Source organism: Chelon labrosus, assembly GCF_963514085.1.
Source record: "Chelon labrosus genome assembly, chromosome: 13".
Taxonomy (NCBI): domain Eukaryota; kingdom Metazoa; phylum Chordata; class Actinopteri; order Mugiliformes; family Mugilidae; genus Chelon; species Chelon labrosus.
This window is the reverse complement of record NC_140346.1, coordinates 7,087,807-7,114,047: the sequence shown is the minus strand read 5'-3', so window position 1 is coordinate 7,114,047 and position 26,241 is coordinate 7,087,807. Positions and strand designations below refer to the sequence as shown.

Here is a 26,241-nt window from a genome sequence, read left to right as displayed (position 1 = left end):
AGCCTTGAGGAACACCACAATGAAGAGATCAGATGAAGAGAGGATGTTCCCAGTTTTGTCAGAAAAGGATCTATCTGTTAGATAAGAATAAGAATAAGAATAAGAATAAGAAAAACCTTTATTAGTCCCACAATGGGGAAATTGCAGTTCACAACTGCTTACAGAGAGATGCAGAATAAAAAAAATAGCAATTGATACAACAGAAAGTCCTCACATGTCCTTGCTGTACAGGTACAATGATGAACTGCTGTGGTCTGCTAACTTCCCAGAAGGAACCAGGTACAAAGTCTTACTACTTTACTCTAAAACCTCTGTTGTGTTTAACTATTAGTTAGTTAACAGGTAGCCTTATTTGTGGCTAAAGTGTAACAATCAGTGTAATCCATCATTGTTTAAATGTCTGTATCTAAGTTCTCTGTGTTTCTGTGTCAGTTCCTCTGAAGAGCATTGAGGTGGAGCTGGAGGTGAGGGATCATGTGGCTGCAGTGGTCTCCACTCTCAACTACGAGAACAAGGAGGACAAACCACTAGAGGCTGTTTTTGTCTTTCCTCTGCCTGGAGATGCTGCTGTCTGTCATTTCAGTGCTAAGATTGGACAGACACAGATTGTAGCTGAGGTGAAGGAGAAACAGAAGGTGAGCTGGACAGAAAGATTTACTCTGTGTAAAGGAGCTGAATAAGAAACAGTAAACACAGTGAATGTTCCTGACATGTGTCTCCTGTACTCATACAGGCTCGTGAGGATTATGATGATGCACTGAGCTCTGGTCAGCAGGCCTTCCTGTTGGAGGAGAGTGAGCAGAGTCCAGATATCTTCTCTCTGAGTGTGGGCAGTCTTCCTCCAGGAGAGAGCGCCTCCATCAGGCTGGAGTACGTCACTGAGCTGGCTGTGCAGGCTGATGACGGGCTGAGGTTCTGTCTGCCTGCTGTGCTCAACCCTCGCTACCAACCTCAAGGTGGGACAAGCAGCTGTTCCATTGTCCACATCTGTACAAACAATTTATTGCAGCAATCCTTTTCTGTTTTCTCGCTTCCCAAAAGTGACTTTTCATTGATGATTTTCACAGCGTGGCTGAAGTCATAGAGCTGTTCACAGAAACACATCATTCTGCATGTATTTTCCTGTGTAGAAACTGCTATTGACCATTAACATTAAAATCAATTAACGATGAAGAGAAATCCTGAGAGGAAAAATGAAAAGGAGATAGAAACAATGTAAAACTGCACATTAACATTTACATACAAATGTTTCCTGCAACAATAGAGAAGCTGGTGCCAAAGACCTTATATGTGTAATGTGCATCCCATCTGAAGCCACCAGCTTCACATAACCTCCCAGCCCAAACAAAAACCATGTGACTCCCAGTTGTCTCTCACGTTGTTTACAGGGAGTGAAGGAGCCAGTGTCCAGGTGACCTCTGTCCCAGCCTCTCTGGTGTCCTACAGTCTGTCTTTCTCTGCCCGACTGTCCTCTCCTCGTCCAATCTCTAAAGTAGAGTCCAGCTGTTCCTTGGATCCTCTCCAGTACCTCAACACTGATCAAACCCAGGCCACTGTAGGTTGAGTGACAATGTGTCTGCTGTGTGTTGTAGTTCCTCATTCTAACTTCATTTATATTTGTGTGTCTTGAACTGTAGATCAAGTTGGCAGCAGGACACAAGTTTGACAGAGATGTTGAACTGTTGATTTATTACAAAGACGCCCATCAGCCCACTGCTGTGGTGGAGGCAGGACAGGCCTCTGCTAAGCCTGGTGAGTCCAAGTTGGTCAAGTTATTAGTTTACAAACATAATGTTCCTTATCCTCCAAATGATGATGAGTTGGTGTAAATGACAAAATGTGTGGTCATTTTTCTGTCCCTGTCATGTTTCAGGATCTCTGATGGGTGATCCAGTGGTGATGGTGAGCCTGTACCCTGAGTTCCCCCAGTCTGTGATGTCTTCAGTCGCCTCATGTGGAGAGTTTGTGTTCTTATTAGATCGATCAGGGAGTATGAGTTCACATCGCATAAGGAGTGCCAGGGTATTTATCATGTTATTTCTCTCTCATAGTGTTCCTCTCATGCAGTGGTCTTCACTATCTTTTCTTTCTTCCTGAAGGATACTCTGCTGCTTCTGTTGAAGAGCTTACCAATGGGCTGCTATTTCAACATTTACAGTTTTGGGTCCAGATATGAACACATCTTCCCGTACGTTTTCGCTCATTGGAGTATGCCAAATAAAGGCCTTTCTATCTTTTAAGTAAATGTATGTGTGCATTGGTGCCTGTATTTGTGTGATGACAGTGAGAGTGTGGAGTACAACCAGAAGAACATGGAGGAGGCTCTGAAGAAAGTTGAGGAGATGGAGGCTAATCTGGGAGGAACAGAGATACTGCAGCCACTTCAACATATTTACATGCAGCCCTGCATTCCCAGTCAGCCGAGACAAGTAAGAGACACACACCATCTATCTATCTCTTAAACGACTTTACATTGAAATAATTCTTTCCCTCACCCTAACCCTAATCATTACCTCATTGTAACCTTTACTTTAAAACAAAGTCTTAACAGGTTTTTACCCTCAAAAAGCTGTGGAACAACAAGACCCCACAACGTTAGTATTCTGCAAGAGTTAGCAACAATTTAATAAATACGAGAAAACACACATGTACACGCACACACACACACACACACACACACACACACACACACCACACACACACACACACACACACACACACACACACACACACACACACACCCACACACACACACACACACAGGTTGGACAGGTTGTGCAGATGTCTCCTCCAGTAATAATAGCATCAGATCTCTTACTACTTCCATGTCCACAGGTGTATAAAATCAAGCACCTCGGCATGCACACTGCTTCTACAAACATTTGAGAAAGGAGCTCAGGAGCTCAGTGAATTCCAGCGTGGTACTGTGATAGGATGCCACCTATGCAACAAATCCAAGTCTCCCAACTTTGTGGGAACAGTTTGGGGATGGCCCCTTCCTGTTCCAACATGACACAAAGCAAGGTCCATAAAGACATGGATGAGCAAATTTGGTGTGGAAGAACTTGAGTGAGTCCTGACCTCAACCCGACAGAACACCTTTGGGATGAATTAGAGTGAAGACTTTAAGCCAGGCCTTCTCTTCCAACATCAGCATCTGACCTCACAAATGCGATTCTGGAGGTTAAAGGAACAGTATGTAAGATTGTGGCCAAAACTGGCCAAAACTGGTACTGCAATCACTTTCAAAATACTGTAGAACGGTGTATCCCCTCCAGCCTCCCCCCTGACTCGAGGTTGCCAGGTTACCGAGGTAACGTCAGGCTACTCAATACGTCTCAATTACGTTTCACATTGCCATAATCGACGTGCTAATGTTGTTTTCCTCGGCGTTTCAGCATAATGACAGAGAAACGGGCTCATAATGCATTGCTAATGTTAGCAATGACGACTCGCCGTTTTTATTTCCCAAACAATTCCTTACCTTTTCAATTCGATGACCCACCTCCTCTGTATGCGCTAACGTAACGTTACTTTGCACGAACATGCATAACTTTGTTCGACTGTCGTGAATATTTGAAATGTCCATTTACATTATGTACAAGTAAGTTAGCCAGGAGAAAATTAGCAACGTTGGCGTCTGTCTTCAAATTCTTCTCCGTTTTCAGCCGTCTCCATCTTTCAAAGGCATCTCCTATACAAATCCTTGTTTTATTTCGGACTTTGTCACAACGTAGTTCGGATTCATAACGAGGTCTTAGGTTTCGTAACGTTATACATGTTTTATCCGACACGTTCGTAGCTGCAGCTGCGTTAACTAGAGCAGAGCTGGCAACCCGGATGCCGAAACTCTACTGACTTCGTGATTAGTAGATAGGTGGAGGGTGGCGCCTCAGACCAAAACACAACATGACAACATCAACATCAGTTGAGGGCTGCAACTCTCACTTTTAAATGACAATATCCTGGCCGGACCACTGTTGTCAGTGATATAAGTATTTGAAATGAACATGATTTCTTCATGTCTAGTGACATATCAGGGCCATTTTATGATTAATTGAAATATATTTCTTACATACTGTTCCTTTAACAATTCCCATAAACACACTCCTAAACCTTGTGGAAAGCCTTTCAGAAGAGTTGAAGCTGTAATAGCTGCAAAGGGTGGGCCAACGTCATATTAAACCCTATGGACTAAGAATGGGATGTCACTTAAGTTCATGTATGTGTAAGGCAGATGAGTGAATGCTTTGGCAATATAGTGTATTTCTCTTGGAACTAAAATACTAATACAATAGACATACAGCACAACAAGAATGACTACACTTAACATTATTTATATAATGTATCTCTAAATCAGAAAAATCAAAGAGTGCCTCTAGGGGTTTATTTACTAAATGTGTGAGTCTGGAAAGGCATTGATGTAAACTGCAAAACTACTGGTTTGCAGTTAGGAAACTACAAAGTGGCTATTCTAGTTTGACATTGGAAGAGTCACATGTCTGCTGTTGTTTTAATTAGTTTGTACATACTTATCACACCTCATTCTTTACCATAGAACCCTGCTGTTATTCAACTTATGTGTAAACTCTCCTCCCTAGCTGTTTGTCTTTACTGATGGAGAGGTGATGAACACCAAAGAAGTCATTGATCTGGTTAAGAAGAATTCAGGTTCCCACAGGTGAAAGCACAAAAACACCCACAGTATTTCCACACTGTCTTCCATGTGTTGAGTGGATCTAAATCAACCTGCTGTATTGTAGGTGTTTCTCTTTTGGGATTGGAGAAGGGGCCAGCTCTGCTCTTATCAATGGCTTGGCCAAGGAGGGAGGAGGTCACGCTCAGTTCATCACAGGAACTGACAGGATGCAACCAAAAGTGAGTAAACACAATGAAGATGCAGCAGTAAATCTGTGTCTGGACAGAGACCATGGTTCCAGTCAGTAAAAACTCAGTGTCTCTCTCAGATGTTTGAATAGATTTTTACAGTTCTGCATTATTTTTCAGGTGATGCAGTCGCTGCGATTTGCTCTGCACCCAGTTGTGGTGGACATCTCAGTCACATGGGATTTACCAAAGGGAGTGTCTGTCACTGTCCTCTCTCCACCAATCACAGCTCTTTTCCAGGGTCAGAGGTCACTGGTTTATGGCCAGCTCACTGGAGAGGTAGGAGCAGCTCCATGTCATGTTGTGTTTCAGTCATCAGGTATGTGATGACAGTCATTAACATGATTTCTAACACTGTAATGCTTTCTCAGAGTCCAGAGGCAGCAGAGGGCTGTGTGACGGTGAAGTACAGGCTGGCGGGTCATCCCTCTCACAACCAGCTGCACTTCAGTCTCAAACCTGCAGGAGACACTGGGTAAAGCAGGTTTTCATTCAGACAGCACTGTTCTGCTTTCAATAGAGATTATTTAGAGACTCTTTATGGCCCTGAACACTGAACAATGTAGCTGGACTGACAAACATCAAACTCTGTCTGAGTGTTTTCTTCTCTCTCTTGTCTGCAGATTAACAATCCACAGGTTGGCTGCTCTCACTATAATTCGCTCTCTGGAGATGAAGGAGAGAGAGGATGGAGGACAGAAAGATGGAGGAGTGAAGGAGAAGGTGGTGGAGCTCAGTGTCCATTCAGGAGTGAGCAGTTCTTTCACTGCCTTCATTGCTGTCAACAAAAGCAGTGGTGAAGCGATTCAAGGACCTCTGGTGCGCAGAGACGTTCCAACACCAAGTGAGTGTGAGCAAATGAAAACTGATATTCTAACTCAAATCTTTGAAAATATCACTGAATCACAGTATGTGATTACTGAGTGTTATTTTTGGCCAGCATTTATTCTGTGCTCATTGTGCGTTGTTGTGTGCATAGCTCTTCTTATGTTTGTCTGTTTAGTTCTGGTCTTGACCTAAAATCTGTTTGGTTTTTTAATCTTGAAGTGTATTTAACAGGAAGCTGTTTTGCCCCAAAGGGTATGGCCTTTCGTTGTGCACCCCGTAGTAAGTAAATGGGATTGAAAAATACATCATAGTTTTCTATGAATACAATAAATGAATGTAAACACTGAACAAACCAACACACTTGTTTTGTTGATATTTTTCTCAATCTTCAATTAGGTCGCAAAAAAATGGTCTGTGGTTCTGTATGGTCAAGTAAGTAGAAAGTTGAATGGGTTAACAACACTATGTTTTATTTCTATAAATACAGTAGATGAATGTCTTAAGCTCACTTTTTTTATCTTACAGTGTATTGTCCTTTGTTTATTATTGCAGGAATCGGATCCTGTGATGCTATGATGTCACCATTTAGTAAGTAAAAAGCTGAATAAGATACCAACACTGTGTTTTCTATGAATACAGCAAATGAATGTCAAGACTGAACAAACCAACACATTCTTATTTGCAGCTTTAATGTGAAATACAGTGGGTACAGTAAGAGTTGTTTTTGGTCTGGTTAACTTGTTACAGTCATTGACAGGTTGTTGCTTAAAGTGGAGATAGTTCTTCTATTATCGTTTTATGTGATACTTTAAATGTTATAAAACAATTTGTACACGTTAAATATGCTCATTATAACTTGTGGGTTACTGCAATAATTGTAGAAACCAGTAGTTTGGCTGATATTTTTTGTTAAGTAATTCCCATGAAATGTATTGTTCTCATACTGTTTTCTTTTCTTAAAGACTTCATGGAATCCCCGATGAAGAGGTGCAGGAAGCGTAAGTAACATCAGTACATTGCTGTCAATACAGTAAATGGATAAACATGGGAAACATCACGGCTACTGTATGTACTTGTTACAGCAGTCCTGAACATACTGTAGGTGACATACAGTTGTCTACAGCAGCAAGTGAGGAAGACAGAGCAGTTACACAGATCAGGCATAACATTATGACCACCTTCCTAATATTGTGTAGGTCTCCCTTGTGCCTCCAAAACAGTTGTGACTCCTCAGAGAATGGATATGGTCCTTCTGAGGGTGTCCTGTGGCGCCTGGCAACAGAATGTTGTTCGTGGGGGCCTCTGGGTCCTATGGGTTGAGGGGAGGGGCCTCTGTGGATCATCCCACAGATACTTGATCAGTTTAGGATCGAGTGAATTTGGAGACCAGGTCAACACCTTGTGCTGTTCTTCATGTTTTTTTAGTTGTTCCTAAACCGTTTTTGTGTGTGTGCCTGTGTATGTACCTAGGTGGGTGGTACATGTCTAAGTAACATCCACATGAATGCCAGGTCCAAAGGTTTCCCAGCAAAACACTGGATTTTCACAAGATGGTCAATTATTTACTTCTCCTGTCAGTGGTCATAATGTTGTGGCTGATTGGTGTATATGTATGTATTAACTTCAGCAGTGGTAATGTGTTACGTTCCCATGACAGAAGAAAACATTTTCTCTTTATTTCAGTTTTCACGGTTCCAATGTCAATGCCTTCACGTAAGTAAAAAGCTGAATGCTACACCAACACAGTGTTTTCTTAATTTTATTAATAAAGTACATTAGTGTAAACACTGACAACAACCTGTACATTTTATCTCTGCTCTTAGTAACTTGTGATTCACTGTAATAAAGAACACACCTTCTCTTCCATGGAAACTATGACAAGACATAAATGGGATTATGTAGTGAAAAAAGTGGAAACAACCCAAAATATGTTTTAAAGCCTTGCACACTTTGAGGTAGTGTTGGTGTACAGTTCAAGTGTTGCTAAGTAAAGAGAAACAACAGTCCATCGATACTTAGAACATGAAGGTCAAATGCTGAGATGTAACAGGTTCTCATGAGGACCGTCAAGAAATGGCAGACCAAGAGTTCCCTCTGCTGCAGAGGATGAGTTCAGAGATCATCAGTTAACAGCACCTCAGATTACAGTCCACATCAGTGCTTCCCAGTTTGAGTAGCAGACACATGGTTAGCTTAGCAGGTAGAGGGTTGTCCATGAACCAGAGGGTTAGCGGTTCCACATGCCGACGTTTCCTTGAGCAAGACGTTGAACATTGAGTTGCTCCCAGTACTTGGCACCGACGTGTGAGTGCCCTTGTCTGAATGAATGAGTACATCCAGCAGTGACTGAATGTAGTGCCCAATTCAGTGTACATTTAATAAACTGATTAATGGATTTTGAATTTAAAGGCTTAAGAAGGTATTTCTTGTCATTCCCCAGTCTGGGAACCCGTTGACTATTGTCTGATGTGAGAAAATAATCTGCATTGTTTCAGTGGTGCTTACTTTACAGACATGTACTCATTCTTTTCAGCTGTACTTCTTGAAATTAAATTTAAATGTGGCCATTTGACTGTCATCTAGAAATAGTTAAACTGGTAAAGCAGCAGAATGTACCAAACAACAATTTAACTTGTCACCTGTCAGTGTCAAGCCCTTTCAACACATTTTGATTACTGGACACATACCTTCAAATCTGAAACTGAAATCTGAATCTGAATCTGAAAAATCTGCAATTGTCATTTTCTGAGGTTAAATATGAGACTGAATATAATGTATAACCACAGGCTTGACTATGACAAACAAACATGGATGCAAATCAGAAGCATGAGATTACTGAAAATAATAAAGGGATATTTTTATCTTTCCTTAAATTTTCTTTTCCTCTGACTTTGTGTGTGCTGCAGAGGAGAGAGGAACTTGGCCCCAGCAGCCTCAGAAAGACCCTCTGCTGCAGCTGATCTCCCTCCAGAAGGCCTCTGGCTCCTGGCTGCTTGATCCAGCTCTGGCTGCTGCACTGGGGAAGACCAGAGAGGAGGTGGAAAAGTCAAAACCTGCACTGGTGGGTTGTTGTCAAAGACTGAGTCAAATAGATAATGGAGGTTATTTTAAACTACATTTAATGACATAGTTTGTGAGGATGGCTCTTATTAAGACATAAAAGTGTGTGAGCATGCCGTCTTGCTTAATTTAGTATATAATATTGTTACTGCTGATGTGGTGAATTAGGTCAATGAGGAAGTGTGGGCCACCATCCTGGCTCTGATCTGGCTTCATGGTTTCAAGATGGATGCCAAAGAAGAGTGGGAGATTCTGGCTATGAAGGCTGCATCTTGGCTCAGTGCTCAGAATGGTAATAAGTATAACCATAATTGTTCATCCAGTCAATCAGGATGTATGCTAATCTGATGAATTGTTTTGTGTTGTTTCTCTAGCGCCATGTGTGACCGAGTGTGTGGAAGCTGGTAATGTACTACTGGGCTGCAACGTGCAAAGAAATGCCTTGGGGATTTGAGGATTTCACTTAAACAACTTCTCCAGAATTGGTACACAGAAGCATACTTGTTGCCTCCTAGCACGTCAACAGTACTTTCCACCATGTACCTGTGTGCTGCATTATTTGCACTGCCGTCTATACTAGATGAGAAATGTTGCAAGACAATGGAAGTTTCTGTTCAAGTTATTGCTGCTTTGAATGAAATATTAAAACTAATAAGCTAATCTTATTAATGGGTCCTATGGGTTGAGGGGAGGGGCCTCTGTGGATCATCCTAAGAATAAGAAAACCTTTATTTGTCCCACAATGGAGAAATTGCTACTGTCACACCTCACCGAGTTTGTGTCTTGTTTCTGTTCTTGTCTCATGACTTGGTTTTATTTTGAAAGGTAACTCTCTCTCTCTGCATAAATCCTTTGTAATGAGGACCAGGAAGTGGGTGGCGCCCAACCATATTTGGAATAAGTGTGTGTGGGGCAGGAAGTGCAATACCACCCAAAAAGCTTCAGGAGGTGCAAGCGAGCATACACACATCCACCCACCCACACACACACACACACACACACGCACACACACTTGTAGTGAGTGAAAAACATGCATTATGGGCCAATGCTAAAAAATGCACAGGCACCTCTAGAATAGCTCCTTTATTCATTTAAAAGGGTTTCCTCTATGGGGACCTCATCTGGCCAAAAATGGGAGTTGCCTTCAGTAGCTGATCCTGACTCACACAACACTCATTTCTCTTGTGGATGAATAAAGTTTATCTAAGTCTAAGTCTCAGTCTCACTATGAAGGAAAATATGTTAGTTTTCCAGAGAAAGACACAGCTGACTATAAACACGCAATGACAAATTTGTGCAGTGGGAAAAGTTGTGAACACAGCATATTACCTTTTACATGAAAAATCTGCAAAATGGAACAATAGTATCAATAACTTGTAGTCTTTTTTTTTTTTCCTTGTCATTTGATTAATGTAATTGAAATATTCATTTTGTTGTTACCCAGCTTTAGGTCCCTACCAACCATTTACCTGCTAAATGCCCCAACATATGAAAAGCACATTGTGAAGACACCCAAGAGCAATCTCGTAAGCCCTAGGGTGCTCTGCATTTATGTCTCATCCTGCTCAAGGAGGTGATTCCTGGGTTAAAATGTGTTCTTGTGGTTCCTGGTGTGAGAGCTATTACTGTCACTGCAAATTTGGAAAAATTATATTGAACATTGAAAGTGTCGGTTGATGAAACCTTTAATCAAACCTGTTGTATTTTAAAAAGAGAAGCAATGTTTTACTGTAGCTATTCGCAACTTTTCAGTTCGTCCATTGACTCAAACACTAGAATAAACAGTCAGGTCCAATCATGCTTCAAACATTACACCCGGTCATGCAATACAAATAATTGTTCTTACCCAGTCAACTTTCTCTGTCAGTTTAAACATCACAGTATTAGATGGTCCTAAATGAAAAGGCATGTAGAAAGTAGATTCTGGGAAACTTTTGGACCTGGTATTCATGTGGATGTTACGGCGTATTCACACCAGGAAGGTCCGTTAGTTCACTTGCTTTGGTCCGGACCAATTTTTTTTTTTTTCTTTTTTTTTTTTTGTGCGGTTCGCTTTCACACTGATTAATTGCAACCGGACCAGAATTTATAAACAAAAACACATGTGCTAAGGTCGTTCAGCCATTGGCTGGTAAACGTATAGGCGGGGTAAAGAAGGAAGCCAAATGTCCCACGTAAATAGGCTACAATGGAGACTTTGCGTACTGTAGGTCTACTTGTTATTATGCTAGCAATATGGTTTATAAACTGAGCGCTGGAATCCCCTCTCTCTCATTTGTTTACTAAAAATCTTATATACTTCTGCATTTTTATGTGTTTTCTCCAGCATTTGAGATATCTGGACATCTGCCCAGATATCTAGGAGGCAGCGTGTCTCCTCAGAGCTCGGTTAAGCCACGGCTCATCTCTACCTAACCTACCTGCGTTTGTTTGCTTCACGTGTCTCTCTCTGTTGTGTGTGTCACTGGGCTATCCTACATTTCCCATAACTAGTGCAGTGCCCGTCGGAAGTATGTATTCCTATAGTGGGAGCTGAAGAAGATTTTTCAGTTGTGACCATTGTCGTGACCCATGTCTCCTCCCCACAAAGACACCTGCCCAGTTTCAAATCAGCGTGCCACAGACAGACAGACAGACAGACACAAACTCACCAAATAAGTTAAAAGAAATTCTTGATTTATAGATAGATGATCAAATCACTCATGTTTTGTCTGTAAACTGTAAAATAACGTTGAGTCTCCGTTGCCATGGTTACCATCTAGCGTTTGAGCCAGCGCAATAATTTAGAACTGTCATCAGGCAACTGGAAATATTAGAGCGGAGAAAATCTATTTTACCGATATATTTTACATTTCTTATCCAAACAATGTCAAACTTAGCAGTGCACATCTTCGTGCCCGTAGCGAGACACCTGCCCAGTTTCAAATCAATCGGGCCAACGGTTCGCGACATATGCGTGCCACAGACAGACAGATACAGTACACAGACGCTTCTTGATAGATGCGCGAAAACTACGGGAGCTCGTCAAATCCAAAAAGGTAGATTTTTGCAACTTGGGTCGGATCGAGGTCGGGCTGCTTTCACACCATAAAGGAACCGCACCAGGGTTCGGTAGGAACCGCTCCGAGACCACCTCCTCAGCTGGGTCTCGGTCCGCTTGTTTGGTCCGCACCAGAGTTCGAGTGTATTCACACCAGTCAAAAAGGTCCGACCCAAGCAAGGAAACGAACTTGAGTTCGTTTTAATCGAACTAAACAAGGCAGGTGTGAATACACCCTTAGACATACCTCCCACCTAGATCAGATGGGGCTCTCCCACCTCTCTCCCAGATTAATGATTGAATGAATAATGCTTTTTATGTAATTAAATAGTCCAGATAGCTACAGTATTTTCTAGTCCTGTTGTAATGGATTTATTGTTCTTAAGAAACACAGAATACAGTAATAGCACATGAGTTTGTTTTCTCACTTATAGTTGACCTTATTTACCGTAAAGAGGAAGGGAAAAAGTAGGAACCCACAGTGAGTAATTTATGAAAAGTTGTTTGTGGTTTCATACCCATGCCCTTGTGGTTTACTTGAGAACTGACGTGTTTTGAACTGTCACACACTGTGTTTGAGTTCTGCCTTCTGCATTTTCACACTGACAGTCAGAATTTTTACTTTCTAGACTGTAGACTGTTTTCTCCAACAATACATGCATGAACACTGTGAGATAAATGAAAGGATTAACTTCTCTCTCATCATATTTACCATCCAGATTAAGGGCGTGCTGCCTCATTTAATATGTTCTTATTTGTTGTAATGTTCCTGGTTCGAGAGCTTGGGAGATGCTAATGTAACTACAAATGTTTCTGCATTTTAAAAGATATTATGTTGAACATTTAGTTTTTTATGTCAGCACATGAAAAATTTTAACTAGACACAGAAAGTATCTGATGTAACTGATGGTGCACTATAAATAGAGTCCCATCTGTTTGAGCCAATGTTCGTTTATGTTTTGCAAATGTAAGAATCCTGTTTTTTTGATTTTTTTTTCATCAGCTAGTGCGAGTGCTATGGGGTGGAGGTGCCTGGTCTGGTCTAAGTGGGTAGTACATGTCTAAGTAACATCCATATGAATTAATTTTTATCTCATTTAAAAAATGAGGGTGAAGAAAGGACCTATTATGTTAACTAAAACCAGTGCCAAAAAGCCTGCATGTCAGGAAAGAAGGGAGTCACTATATATACAATATATATGTTATATATAATAAAAACAGTAATTGAGAGTTGTACATGTCCTACTCTTACTCTATTGTAAGTACCCTCTTATGTAATCTCATCTGTCATCTAGTCTTATATATATATCTGTGTGGGCATATCTATCTATCTATCTATCTATCTATCTATCTATCTATCTATGTATATATAGATATATAGCACCTTTAGAAAAATAGCGCTGTCTCTTTAAGAAAGACTATTCTTGAGTTGTTGTGTGCCGCTGAACTGAGGGTATGTTGCAAATGTAAAGTAAAAGTAAAGATGAATGTTTGTCTTGCTGTTTGTTTTGGAGGTGCGACATATAAATGTTTTAGACTAACATCTTTGGCTAGATTCTAGTCAAAGTTGGTGGAGTTTACTAAAATCCCTCCTCATGTTCCCATGTTGTTTAAATAGTACTACTGTTTAAATAGTACTACTTCTCTTCCTTGTCAGACATACAGTCTTAGGAAGTGTTGTTTGGATAACTGCTGTAATTCATTCAAAGTCTATCTTGTGACGACGAAACTGATTTTTAGGTAAAAATCCATTTGTTGTTTTTCTGGAGTGTTTAGAAAAAATGAAAGCTTGATGGGTACTGCTGGTCATCTCTAAATCAGTTTTAGACTGACATTTTAATGTTGTATCTTTATTGTTATAGATGTATAAGTTGTGTCATCTCTGTTTTCACAGGACAACCTAACAAGTTCAGCCATCTAGGGTTTAACCTCACTCACTAACACAGCTTATGCTCAGTGGCTTTTTTGTCTGCCCTCCACCTCTTCACCCAAATTTCGGAGCATTTTTCCTCCACACCATGTCCAACCAGCCTATGCAGTCCTATCCCAAAGGGCCCTACACCTCTCTAATGAGAGGTATCAGCAAGCTGGACCTACGTGGCTCCGCTGTTCCCTGTAATCTTGTGCTCATTGGAGACCATGCTTTCCCTTTAGCAATAAACAGCCAAGGCCAGGTCCTGATGGCTGCCTCTCTGTACGGCCGTGGAAGGGTTGTGGTCTTGGGTCACGAAGCCGATCTTACCCCCTTTCCAGCCCTGATAGAGAACGCCCTGACCTGGCTGAGAGGAGATGGATCTGAAAACATCTCTGTAGGGGTGCACAAAAATGTCAAGTGGGTCGCTGATCACATCAGTAGATCCAGCTTCCAAGTAGAAGTGGTGGGGGCCTTTAGTGACAATCCAGGAGTTGGTGTGTATGTGACAGATGCCTACAGCGTGGGTTCAGACCCAAAAGACCTGATGGCATTTCTGAAAGCTGGAGGAGGAGTGCTGATAGCGGGGCAAGCGTGGTACTGGGCTTCATGTCACAGCAATGAGAACCCATTTCTCCAGTTTCCTGGGAATAAAGTGGCAGGAGTGGCTGGCATCTACTTTGGAACAGGTTATGGAGCGGCAGGGAACCTACCTGTTTACCCAGAAATCCCATCCCATTAGAAGGCTATAGAGTAAGTGTATACTTCTCTTTCATTTAACGTTGCAGTTTTTCTATTTATCTGAAAAATGTTTAATTACAGCATGCATTGTCTTGCTTCACCATTGTCACCCATATGGGCTTTTCGCTCTCTCTTCTTCATACAGTATTGGTAAGACTTTTGAGGAGGACTTGGAGTTCTTACTCAAAGGGATTTTAGAGTTTAACCTCCAGGGAGATTTTGTAGCTTCTGAGGTTCTAGTTCATGGCCCTCTGTCCTTCCCCATTGGGACCACTGAAGATGGACTGGCAGGAGCATACTATGGGCGGGGACGGGTCATTGTGGCAATGCATGAGTGCTTCATAAACATGGAGGTGAAGTTTGAATTAGTCAAATTCTTAATTGCAAACTAGTACACAATGAAAACATGTTTGTCTATCATCTCTAAAATACAACCATGTTATAGATACAGCAGATGACCTCTCGTAGAGTAAAACATGATTGATTTTCTTATTTGTTAGTCTACATATTAACTTAAGGTGTCTTTTAGTTGTTGACCTGCATTGTGCTAGGTAATGTTGCATACAACTTATTTAACCATGGTCTCAGCTTTAAATTTGCTTTTTTTATTCCAGACACTGGCTTCATTTTGGAACAATGCTGTTCACTGGCTGGACCAAGGGCGGGATGGAGTCGTTGGTTTTGCTCCAGCAGTCAACATTTTCACCGACTCTGGTCTCAAGTGTGAGAAGACAGAATTCAGGAAAGACCTGAGTGTGTTTGTGTGCACAGCATACAGCGATGAGCATGTGGAGGAAATCCAAGACTTTGTGGCAGAGGGAGGAGGCCTGCTGATTGGTGGACACTCCTGGTACTGGGCTCAGACACACCAGGGGCAAAATCCATTAACAGATTTCTCAGGTATGATGATGCACCAAAAGATGTTGAGTTCCAACAGTCTGGCAATTTTCACTTTCATGATAATATAAAATGACAATGTATGTTGAGCACATGTGTATATGACGTTATACTAGACACTTAACCTGTCACAGAGAAGCAAATACAACTTGAAATATAAAGTTTTAAAAAATACACTAGTAAAGGTTAATCCAATAGTGGTTGTGGGATGGGTATGGCCTTCAACACCTTCATACTGTGGATAGAAAGAATATATAGCTCAAGCTGGGGTAACCACGAACAAAAGTGGTGAACACATCAGCTGCATGCAGAAGGCTAGTCGTTTCTGATTAAGTTAATCTGTCCAATTCCATTTGGGCTCCTGAAAATATGTGTAAAAATGGTGGAATTTCCTATATATTTGTGTTTTAACTGTTTCTTTTAACTCGTTGAATTAAAGCAGAGAGTCTGTGCCTAAAGCCCATATTCATTATATAATGATGTGTTTTGTAAGCAATCAAAATAAAAAAAAACATACAGTGACCTAACTATTTAGAAATGGGTTAATTTACTTGCACACAATAATCTTTTACGTATTTAGTTTCTTAAATCTGCATCTTTGAAGCAACTACAAGATGGTTAGCCTACTGTAGCTCTACAGTGACATGACAACGGTGACTGCAGGGATGCAGTATGAAGACAGAGACATCAAGTATGGTGCATTCTACTTCCTGTGGTGTAACTGATCTCACAAGAATAGCTGATCTCGCAGTGTTTACTTTTCTTGCCGCAAGTTAAATCCTGCTGCATTCTCTTTATGCATAAATAATACAGTGAAACGGCAGAGGTGATTACAATTCTGTTAAAAATGCTTACATGGTCAAAATTCATATTTTACAGATAAGCAACACACCTACAAATTTATCAGAATTCATTCTGTCATAGCAGCACTCATTGCAAAAAAAAAAAAAAACAACTGCAGATCAAACAGTTTTGCCCTGTCTGACCTTCAGAAGATCACATGTTCTCATGTTTTTAAAATATAAAGTTCTGCTGTGCAGTTTTTTTTCTGCTGTTGTGACATGTAAATGTGCAGGCTCTCTGAAATGTCTCTGTGTGTTGCTTCCTGTACCTGGGTTAATACCGTGAAAAGAATTTAAAGGAAAGGAATTTTTGCAGTCACTTGCAGATCATATCAACCAACCAAAGGACAACCAGCGTCAAAATATGACAGCATTACAATGAACAGCAAACTGGTGTTTCAGAAAGATCTCCACCTTCTGTGTCTTCTATCCAGCTACCTCCTATCAAACTGTCACACTGCACTTGCAAAGGGGGCAGAACAACTGGTGGTGTCAAATTAGACTGGGTAGGGTGGCAGTAAGTCTAATACCTCAGTCCATATGAATAATAAACGTTTGGGAATTTGATTCACTCACATATATTGTTTTTAAAAATATTCTTTCCTGTACATCGATTGGCCAGTTGGCTGCAGAATGTTTAAAGACAGGTGTTAGGTCTTTCTTTTAAAAAAACAGTAAGAAGAATTGATCTGTCACTGGTTGGGATGTTTTTTCACAGGTGTATGTTGAAACAGATTACATCTCTACTCTGGGATAAGCTAAAACAGCCCTAAACATGTCCTAAATGGGTCTTGTAGCTCTTGTAGTTCTGTTTGCTAATAAGGTGCATACCAACACAGTTTGGGTCATTTGACATTTTTAAATGCTGGTACCTGAGTTAATTTGACCTGAATTATGCAGAACAGAAATCAAGTCAGATTTGTGTGTCTCCTGTGTTTCAGGAAACAGGATCCTGAACAAACTGGGTTTGAGCTTGTTGGCGAACACAATCGGTAATGGTCTCTACGAGGCCTGTGTGAAAAGCCAGGCCATGAGAGACAAGCACATCCGCTATCGTCTGCAATGTGTTGCTGGTCACGTAATCCATGGTGAGGGACTTGCTGAGACGGAGGAGAAGCACCTTCAAAAACTGGGGATGGATTGTGTCCACTTCTTGACCATGAAGGCTTTTGATAGTTTCTCCTACACACAAGTGCGGGACGTCCTCATTGACATCTTAAAGTGTGGTGACGTTCCACAGGTGGGCAATATGTTGTTTTACGAATTTTACTGCTTGTATGGTAAATAGGCAACTAGATCCTCTCTCTTAGGGCCACAATTTGCCTCCAGGGACAATAGTATTTCTTGGTGGTGAAAGGGTGGCAGTAAATGTGAAGTTGTGAGCAGGTAAGTGACTTTTAGGAGGGTCAGGGAGCTGTATAATTTATGCACCATTACTGCATTCATTCCATTCAATTCCTCTAACCTGCACCTCATTTGATGTCATAGACATAGTCAGTTGTTTTCTAAATGACGATATATGTTTGTTTCAAGGTGAGTGAGGAGTCCCCAGGACCACTTCCTTCTCTCTCTGTTGAAAGACCTATATAATGTTTGTCCAGATCAAGATGCCCTACTGCCCTACATCATCAAGCAAATCCCTGCGAGGGCTGTTGTCTACAACCAAAGGATAAGGATAAATGCACAAACAGCAGGTCAGACCACAGTGTTGTGAACAAATGTGAAATAACTTCTGAATTATTTGTACCCAGTATTATTGCATTGCATTAATATGGAAAGGTAACACAGTGGATCAGTACCGGTCTGTACCTCTCTCCTGGCATGAAGACCGACATGATCATACCAGAAAAGATGGTGAACAAGAGATGGACGGTACAGTACATTAAATCAACATTTACTGTGATCATGTCATTCTGCTAAATTTGAACATCAAGTCAAGTCCATTAATCTAAAGTGGTGGACAGAATTATTAGAACACTTGGCATGTTCATGAGTTTTCAGTTGTTTGAGTTGATCTGGCCATAAAAACACCAATAAAACAGATGACAAAGCTAGAAAGCCATCATTATGCTCTATAAACCATAGACGAGAGCCATCATATGAAGATTTAAGTAAATTTCCCAGGCCTAATTTACTGTCAATGTCACACCATCATGTTCCTTCACAGAAGGAGCCAAATTACTTGTGTAATCATTGTCAGATTTGGTCATGGTTAAACTGATGTTGATACAAGAGTTTTCGGACACTGCTGTGTGATTTCTTTGAATGTACCAGGCCTATCTTGCTTATCAACACCACAATGACTAATGGTGCAACAGTGTCTTTGCATAACTGTGCTCCCAAAACTGGGTGAAGAAAGACTTGTTGGCAGAATAGCAGCACAGAAACCAAAAGAAGGAAATGAAGTGAAACTCCTGAAAAAGAACACAACAAATGGACAAAGGAAGACTGGTCTAGAGTATTGTGGACTGATTAGTCCAAGTTGAACAGTATGATAACAAACAAAGAGTGTATGTTCAAAGGAAGGAGGAGGAGATATACAAGAATGAGTGTCTCTTGCCAACAGTTAAACACAGAGGGAGTAGTATTATGGAGTGATGTGCCATTTCAGCCCCAGGAACAGGTGACTTAGTGAAAATTTTTGGCGTCATGGATAAGAAAGTTTACCACAACATTCTGGTGAGGCACAGAGTATCATATGGGAGTCGTCTTATTGGGCCTGGATTTATTTTCGAATGATAATTTTAGGGCAATGACCCCAAACATAACTACTGCTGTAACTCCCTGTGACAGAAGTAACAGAACTTTGAAAATGATGGACTGGCCCCCTCAAAGTCTGGACCTCAACCCCATTGAGCACATTTGAAAAAAGAAATGGACAGATCTAAAGCATTTGGCTTGAGTTGCAAAAGCCATGGGATAACATTAGTGTTGAAGTTCTCAGGAAATATACTGACACTACGCTAGAGAGGTGTACTGCCGTAATTGCTGCAACAGGTAGACATACCAAATATTGAGGTTAAAACTGGACAAAAACAGTAGGACTCACTTCATATGATATTTGTTGTGCTCAGAGCAACCACCTGCATGTTTCATGAACATTATGAAATTAAATCATGTTTTGGAGACAAAAAAGGTTCAATATTTTCAGATCTTTGAGGTGTTCTAATAACTTTGGCCTCCACTGTATAACCCTGAAACCTGTCTCAAAGGGCTTATGGACCTACCTCCTCTGGCTGTATGTTTGGGGGTCATTGTTATTTTGCAAAATCATTGCTTATGGTGGTGTGACTGACAGGAAAAGATGCAGTCAAAGTGCTATATTAGATATATTATGAATATTAAAAATTTTACTTACATCTTCACACTGCACATAGTCCTTTAATGTCCACAAAATATCAAACTGAAGGTGAACAATATCTCTGTGTTGCTTTAATATGAACAGTTTTGAATGTACTCAAAAAACAGGAAAAGGATACTTGAAAAGAGAGGGATACCTTTCAAAATGAGGCCAGGTATTACTCTGTGAGGTCACCTCTATCTGCATTATAGAAATCTGTCTGCTTTAGTCTCGTAATGACTGAAAATGTGAATGTTCTGGAAAATGCTCCCTCTATGAATTTAGCTTTCTTGCCAACTGCTATTCCTCTATTGTTATTCCTATTTATTCATGCATCTCATCTACAGTTTATTACATAAATACATCTATGAAAATAAATCATACTGCACCGTAGAATCATACAGGTTTTAAATAACATTTCCGACGTCATCCTCAGGTTCAGATAGGCTGTCAAAGTGACTTCCTGAAGGCTGAAGAGTTGAAGAGAGCGCCTAGTGTTCTGGAGAGATTTCCTGTTACCTCAGAGGTGATGCAGGTGCAGAACCTGTGGGGGGGACTCATCTACCTGGTGGCTCCACCTGACACATATGTGGAGGAGGCAGAGGTCATAGTGCAGATAGCTGTGTGCGCACCTTATTACAAGTCTGGTAAGTCTCTGTTATTGGTCACTAGTTTCTGGTCATGTGCGTTTTAGTAATGTGCAGTTCAGAAACAAAGCCCGACTAGATGCTAAAGGGTCAGTGGAACCAACAGAAAGATGAAAAGGTGCTGAGTGGATGGGACAAATGAGATCAGATGTGGAGACCAGAGAAGGAAGCTTTGGCCCCTTGTCTCCTCCCTAATGATTTGTCTACAGTGCTGATGAATAATTACAATATTTCAAAGCTCTGAGTTTATTATACCGCAGTATCCACATGCTTCCCTTCAGGAGTGACAACAGCAGCTGATTGGTCGGTGCTGTGCGCAGCTCCTTCACCCTGGGCAGAGTTGGAGTTTAACAACATCATCCTCACTGTACCATCAGATGTTGTTAGGGACCTGGAACGTCCTGATGAGGTGTCAACCCTCTGGAATGGCGTCATGGAGGGTATTGCTGATCTGGCTGTCATCCCTCGGAAATTTCCCCGTAAAGAGCGCATTGTAGCAGATGTTCAGATTTCTGCTGGTATGTGTGTTTTCTGTCTCATTCTCACAAAATGTGTTTATTGTGCCGTCCAAAAAAAAAAAAAAAAGTGATTTGCTACTAGTTTAAATCACAATTACATTCAGACAACCTAGATTGAGCTGTGTCTCGTCCATCCAGGTTGGATGCATTCAGGCTATCCCATCATGATGCACTCATCTATAGCGGCTGAGCTGGTCAAACCAAACGATGCCAGGACCAAAGGTCTTTGGGGAGAAACTCATGAACTGGGACATAACCAACAGAGAGCCTGCTGGGAGTTCCCACCTCACACCACTGAGGCCACATGCAACCTGTGGTCAGTGTCAGTGCCATTGAGTGACAGAGTTGCGACACTCCCATAGACCTCCGTTGTAAAAAATGGCGGCGCTTTTAACCGCCTACTTCCGGATTTGAAAGTCGGATTAGTTCCAAACACTGTCATTTGGGCGTTCGACCTCATTCATTTACATTGCTGCGAGTTGAGTTGTTCCAGAGCTAAGCTGCTGAAATATCGACCTCTTTTGAATTGTCAACTGTCTATATTGTATCAGAGGCCCTTTGCGATGCTTATACTGGTCTTCATTTGTATATGCACAGCGTAATTATTTATATTTTCTGTTGGTTGTTTCAACCAATTTTCTAGCATTGCCTGCTAGCCTGCTAATTAGCCAGCGCGACTTCCCCTGCTGTGAAGGTAGTTCAGTAATGAATCGCTACCACCTTTATAACAACTTTTATTTAATTGAATTTTGGGATATAACTTTTCATTATGTGACGTGTTGGCTGTACTTAATTTGTTGTACTGTTCCTGTTCCATGTTCACTTGGCTAGTGTACAATTTGCCCAGCGCTACTTGCTGATGCTTGATGAGATGCTGATAGATTGCTTTCCCGTATGTCAAGGCATTGTCGTGACTCGTGATTTGAGCGAGGGTTATTTAATTAGGAATGACGGGAATTTTAGGACTGGCGAGTTTGGCGTTGTGGTCCTGGGGGTGGCCACTCATCAGAAGAAGTGAGCTAGCTTCTAGGCGAATTCTGAACGGACCGCCATGGCAGACCTCTTTACGTTATCACGAAGGTAGGCTTATAGCTGAATCGGAATTTATAAGCAAAATCACGGGAATCAATAGCCTAATACAGCCCAGTTGTGCTCAAATGAACATCGAGACGTCTACCATCAGATGAATGATATGGAAAAATTAAGTTAGAGCCTCTGAAGCCAGTGCTACTAACATTAACATGAACTTGGAACATGAACACTAAGCTTTTCTCTCCATGTAGCCTAAAACTTATCTAAGTATAAGTTTTTCGTTGTCACCCTGCCTCTCCAAATGCAAAACTGACATTAACAAAAATGCAATAATGTAATAACAGCTGAAAAAGTACTTGGGTGTGTGTTTTATTTTATATTTACCGTTCAATAATGCAATCGCTGCTGTCTGTCCCATAGAAGAACATGACAGCCAGCGTATGTTTTGGAACTAATTGGGTTTACATAGATAGATATAGATAGACGACTTTATTGATCCCTTTGGGAGGTTCCCGCAGGGAAATTGACATCTCCATCGCAACCAGCACTTTCAGACATACATGTAGGAAAACAGTATAAAAAGCCCAGAATACCAATACACCCAGTGAAGAATAATGAAAATAGTAATACAAAAATAAATATTGACTGTACATGCATGGTTGTTGCATAAATAGAGAAATAAATATTGTGACTTGGGAGGAGCAGCCTCTCGCTGAAGGTGCTTCTCTGGCTACTGATGGTCGTGTGCAGAGGGTGACTGGCATTGTCCAGGATACTTGTTAGTTTTTTAAGTGTCCTGCTCTCTGCTACAGTAGCCAGAGGGTCCAGCCTCGTGCCAACCACAGAGCCAGCCCGCCTGATTAGTTTCTCCAACCTGGAGAGGTCTGCCTTGGAGGTGCTCCCACCCCAGCACACCACAGCGTAGGACAGGACGCTGGCGACCACAGACTGGTAGAAGATCCCCAGGAGCTTCTTGCAGATGTTGAAGGATCTTAACCTCCTCAAGAAGTACATCCTGCTCTGGGTCTTCTTGTACAGCTACCCCGTGTTGCTCGTCCAGTCCAGTTTGTTGTCCAGCCACAGCCCAAGATATTTGTAGGTCTGCACGACCTCCACCTCCTCTGCTCCTATCAGAACTGGTCTGGGGTTGGGTCTGTCCCTCCCAAAGTCAATGACAAGTTCCTTAGTCTTTGAGGTGTTGAGCTGTAGATTGTTTGTGTGGCTCCAGACAACAAAATCCCTCACCAGGCTCCTGTACTCCTCCTCTTCGTCGCCACTGATACACCCCACAATGGCCGTGTCATCTGCAAACTTCTGGATGTGACACGTGTCTGAGATGTAGCAGAAGTCCGCGGTGTACAGGGTGAAGAGGATAGGGGAAAGTACAGTCCCCTGTGGAGCTCCAGTGCTGCTGACCACAGTGTCAGACGTGATGTCCTTCAGCCTGACGTACTGTGGTCTATCGGTGAGGTAGCTGGAAATCCAAGCAACCAGGCAGGGGTCCACTCGCATTCTGGAGAGTTTTTCCTAGAGTACAAGGGGCTGGATCGTGTTGAAGGCACTCGAAAAGTCCAGGAAGGTAATCCTGACAGTGCCTTTTCCCTTGTCCAGATGCGAGTGGGCTCTGTGTAGAAGGTATAGGATGGCATCCTCTACACCAACCTCTGCCCGGTAGGCAAACTAGCAATAGCGGCGACATCAAAGAGTGTCGCAACTCTCTCACTCAATGGCACTGGTCAGTGTATGTGCATGAAGAGGTCCTGAAGGTCAACAGAGCACAGGTGGAGTAATTTACTGCAGTAATGGTAAATAGTAATAAACTACAACAGTCTCTAGGTGTGTAACTACACATTGCAACCACTTAGTAAATATTTACATATGTAGAATCATATTGTTTCTCAATCTCATTTTTTTCCTCTGTTAACACGTTACAATGATAAATGCAGGCCCATCCACACAAGGGAGACCTACACAGTATCAGCAGCGTTAAAGTCGCCTTTCAGCAGTCAAGCATGATCAGGCGTTGTTCTGTGTTTTAGACCGATGTTACATCTAATTTTTTGGTTGGACATGTGAGGACTGTCTGCTCTTAGAGGTTAATGGAGCTTTTTCCTATTTACTCTGCAACCACACTCAGTGTCTGGTGACATTTAATCACTATGAACACAAGCGAACATGAAATTCTCCCACATCTATCTCTGTGTGGACAAAATACCGTCTTACAACTTTTCTAGTGTTTTGCAGTAATTATTTTTTTTAATTATTTCTGTCATAGGTTTCTCTTCCTCCATCAACCCTGTTCACATTTATCTCTGCCCTTTTCTCTTTCCACATAGCTCCAGGAGAGGTTTGGCTGGGATCCCTTTAAGAAGGTGTTTGCTGCTTACCACAACAGGAGCAACTTCCCCAATGACAACACAGGAAAGATGAACCTGTATGCTGAGACTTTCTCCCAGACTGTGGGGATGAACCTGACTGGATTCTTCAAGGCCTGGGGGTGGCCCATAGAAACATCCACTGAGGAGAAACTCTCCAGTTTGCCTCCCTGGAGTGATCACCCCATGGTCCAGTACAACTGAACTCAAAACTGTGGCCAGAGTGCTCTGTTCAGTGGATAAATGATCTGAATGATATTGTGGGATATTTTGATATCGTTTATTGTAACCTTTTGCATTTGGTGGTTGCACAGAGTTCATTTTGAAAGTTTATTCACATCAACCATATTGACCAATCAATGATATAAGCTGTGTGCATAAATAAAATAAATTATAATTGTCATTTGTTAGTGTTTGCTTTTACTGTCACTAATAAAGTTGGTACAAGTGGCACCTACAGTTATTGTACAACTGGTTGAAACTGCTGCCAGATTTCTTCATTCAGCGCTTCCCCTCTCTGGTGACTTTCAAGGTTCTCCATGGAACTGGGAGAGATGAGAGATGGGGATGCAGAATTGCAGATTCTGGGACTGCAGTATATAAAGAAAAGAAAAAGGTCACAGTTTTGCATCAGAGTTCAATACGGGAGGAAGAAATAAGCTAACTGGCAGTGTGTGAGAAAATACAATCAGTAAGTAAGAATATCAGTGTATTAAGCATAGATGACAGAATAAAAAACATACACAAAACATACACAAAAACATACACACACAACTACAAATTCAAGAGTAAAAGTTTTAAACTGACTTGTCAAGACTGTTTCCACAGTAAACAGTGGAATCCTAAGTTGTGACACCTTAGGTGTGAAACTTGACCTGAGCTCATTTAGGATGTTGTACTATTTAACCATCCTCACACTGTGACTTTAAAATCTTTAAACCCACTGAATGCCATCCAAAAATCAGCAGTGGAGATGATAGTTAGCTGGAGGATATGTTAGAGCAGGATGGGCAACTTAAATGATGGAGGGGGACACAATTTTTCATCGACACTAACTGAGGGCCACATAGGACCGCGCATTTAACCAGATATGATAAAACTGCCATTTTAAATATGTTTGTGTGTGTATAATTAGATGATATTTATTTATATATATTTATAAATATAGGTCTGCACAGGTCTCCTACCCGCAGAGTGTCAGGGTTCAACAGGACTCCTGGTTTGGGTGAATACATCTGTACACACATAATGTCACACAGAAACAAAAGAAACCAACAAACAGCTGGAATGTTTTATAGAAAATAAACTAGTCTCCATTTCTGTGATTAATCACTGAAGATCATCATGTTGATGTGTCGTGTGACTGGTTTTGTGTGTCAGGTTTCCCAACCCAGGCCAGATCTGTTACATGAACTCCAGCCTCCAGAGTCTACTGACACTCACAGAGGTCATCATGGATGTCAGCTCCCAGGAGGAGGTGTGGAGTTTGAGTCCAGGGACTTAGATCATGAGGTACAACACACATCCTCACAAATACACACACAAAAACCTGGAGGCCAACGTGAAACATCAACCATCATTTTCCTTTTTTCTCGCCATGTTCAAGAGGGTCCTCTCAATCCGGGCTCCTGAATTTCAGGGCTGTGATCAAAAAGTGAGTCAGCTGTTTTTGGTGATTTAATGTTTCCCTGCCTGCACATTTTCTCGTCTTTGCATCACATCAGGTCTGTGTATTTGTGTGTGTCTATGTTTTCAGGATGCTCCTGAGTTCCCAACAGCTGTCATGGATCAGATAAGGAGTCTGGCTCCACCGCTGCAGGAGTTTGCAGCCTTCACTGAGAGAAGTTACGTCTCCCCTGCGAAGAGAAACCTGGAGTTCACAATGCAGATCACCAGGACATGTAAAAGGTAAAACCTCAAAGTCTATGATGGCAAGCCAAAGCTCACCAGCTCTCTGCAGTTGTATTCTCTTTGTAAATCTGTTCAAGGGTCACTTTAATCAAATGCTCATTCTGGCTTAGGTATTATGTGGGTAAAGTCATTTCTATGTGATTAGATCTTGATGTAAAACATCTGCCTCCACTTCAGTACAATAGAGTTTAATTGAATTGAATCTATTCTG

At 41.5% G+C, this 26,241-nt stretch overlaps 1 protein-coding gene and 1 pseudogene across 2 annotated transcripts; both read left to right on the top strand.

Annotated features, from left to right (window-relative positions):
- Positions 1–236: 236 nt before the first annotated feature.
- On the top strand, positions 237–10,091 carry LOC311497777 (von Willebrand factor A domain-containing protein 5A-like; the record flags this gene model as incomplete). Its single annotated transcript, XM_084558146.1, has 16 exons — positions 237–279; positions 412–635; positions 734–956; positions 1,389–1,555; positions 1,638–1,752; positions 1,874–2,022; positions 2,100–2,188; positions 2,285–2,429; positions 4,602–4,681; positions 4,764–4,878; positions 5,008–5,166; positions 5,259–5,362; positions 5,511–5,880; positions 8,609–8,776; positions 8,944–9,067; positions 9,150–10,091. 16 exons carry the CDS (start codon positions 237–239, stop codon positions 9,227–9,229), a joined length of 2,355 nt encoding a protein of 784 aa, XP_084414272.1. The 3' UTR covers positions 9,230–10,091.
- Positions 10,092–13,833: 3,742 nt separating this feature from the next.
- Positions 13,834–25,623, top strand: LOC311497776 (TRPM8 channel-associated factor homolog; annotated as a pseudogene). The gene is made up of 12 exons: positions 13,834–14,480; positions 14,614–14,821; positions 15,083–15,368; positions 17,149–17,487; positions 17,746–17,912; positions 17,996–18,079; positions 19,984–20,194; positions 20,476–20,712; positions 20,851–21,048; positions 23,485–23,525; positions 24,081–24,313; positions 25,500–25,623. The product of its transcript is annotated as a TRPM8 channel-associated factor homolog (transcript).
- Positions 25,624–26,241: the final 618 nt, after the last annotated feature.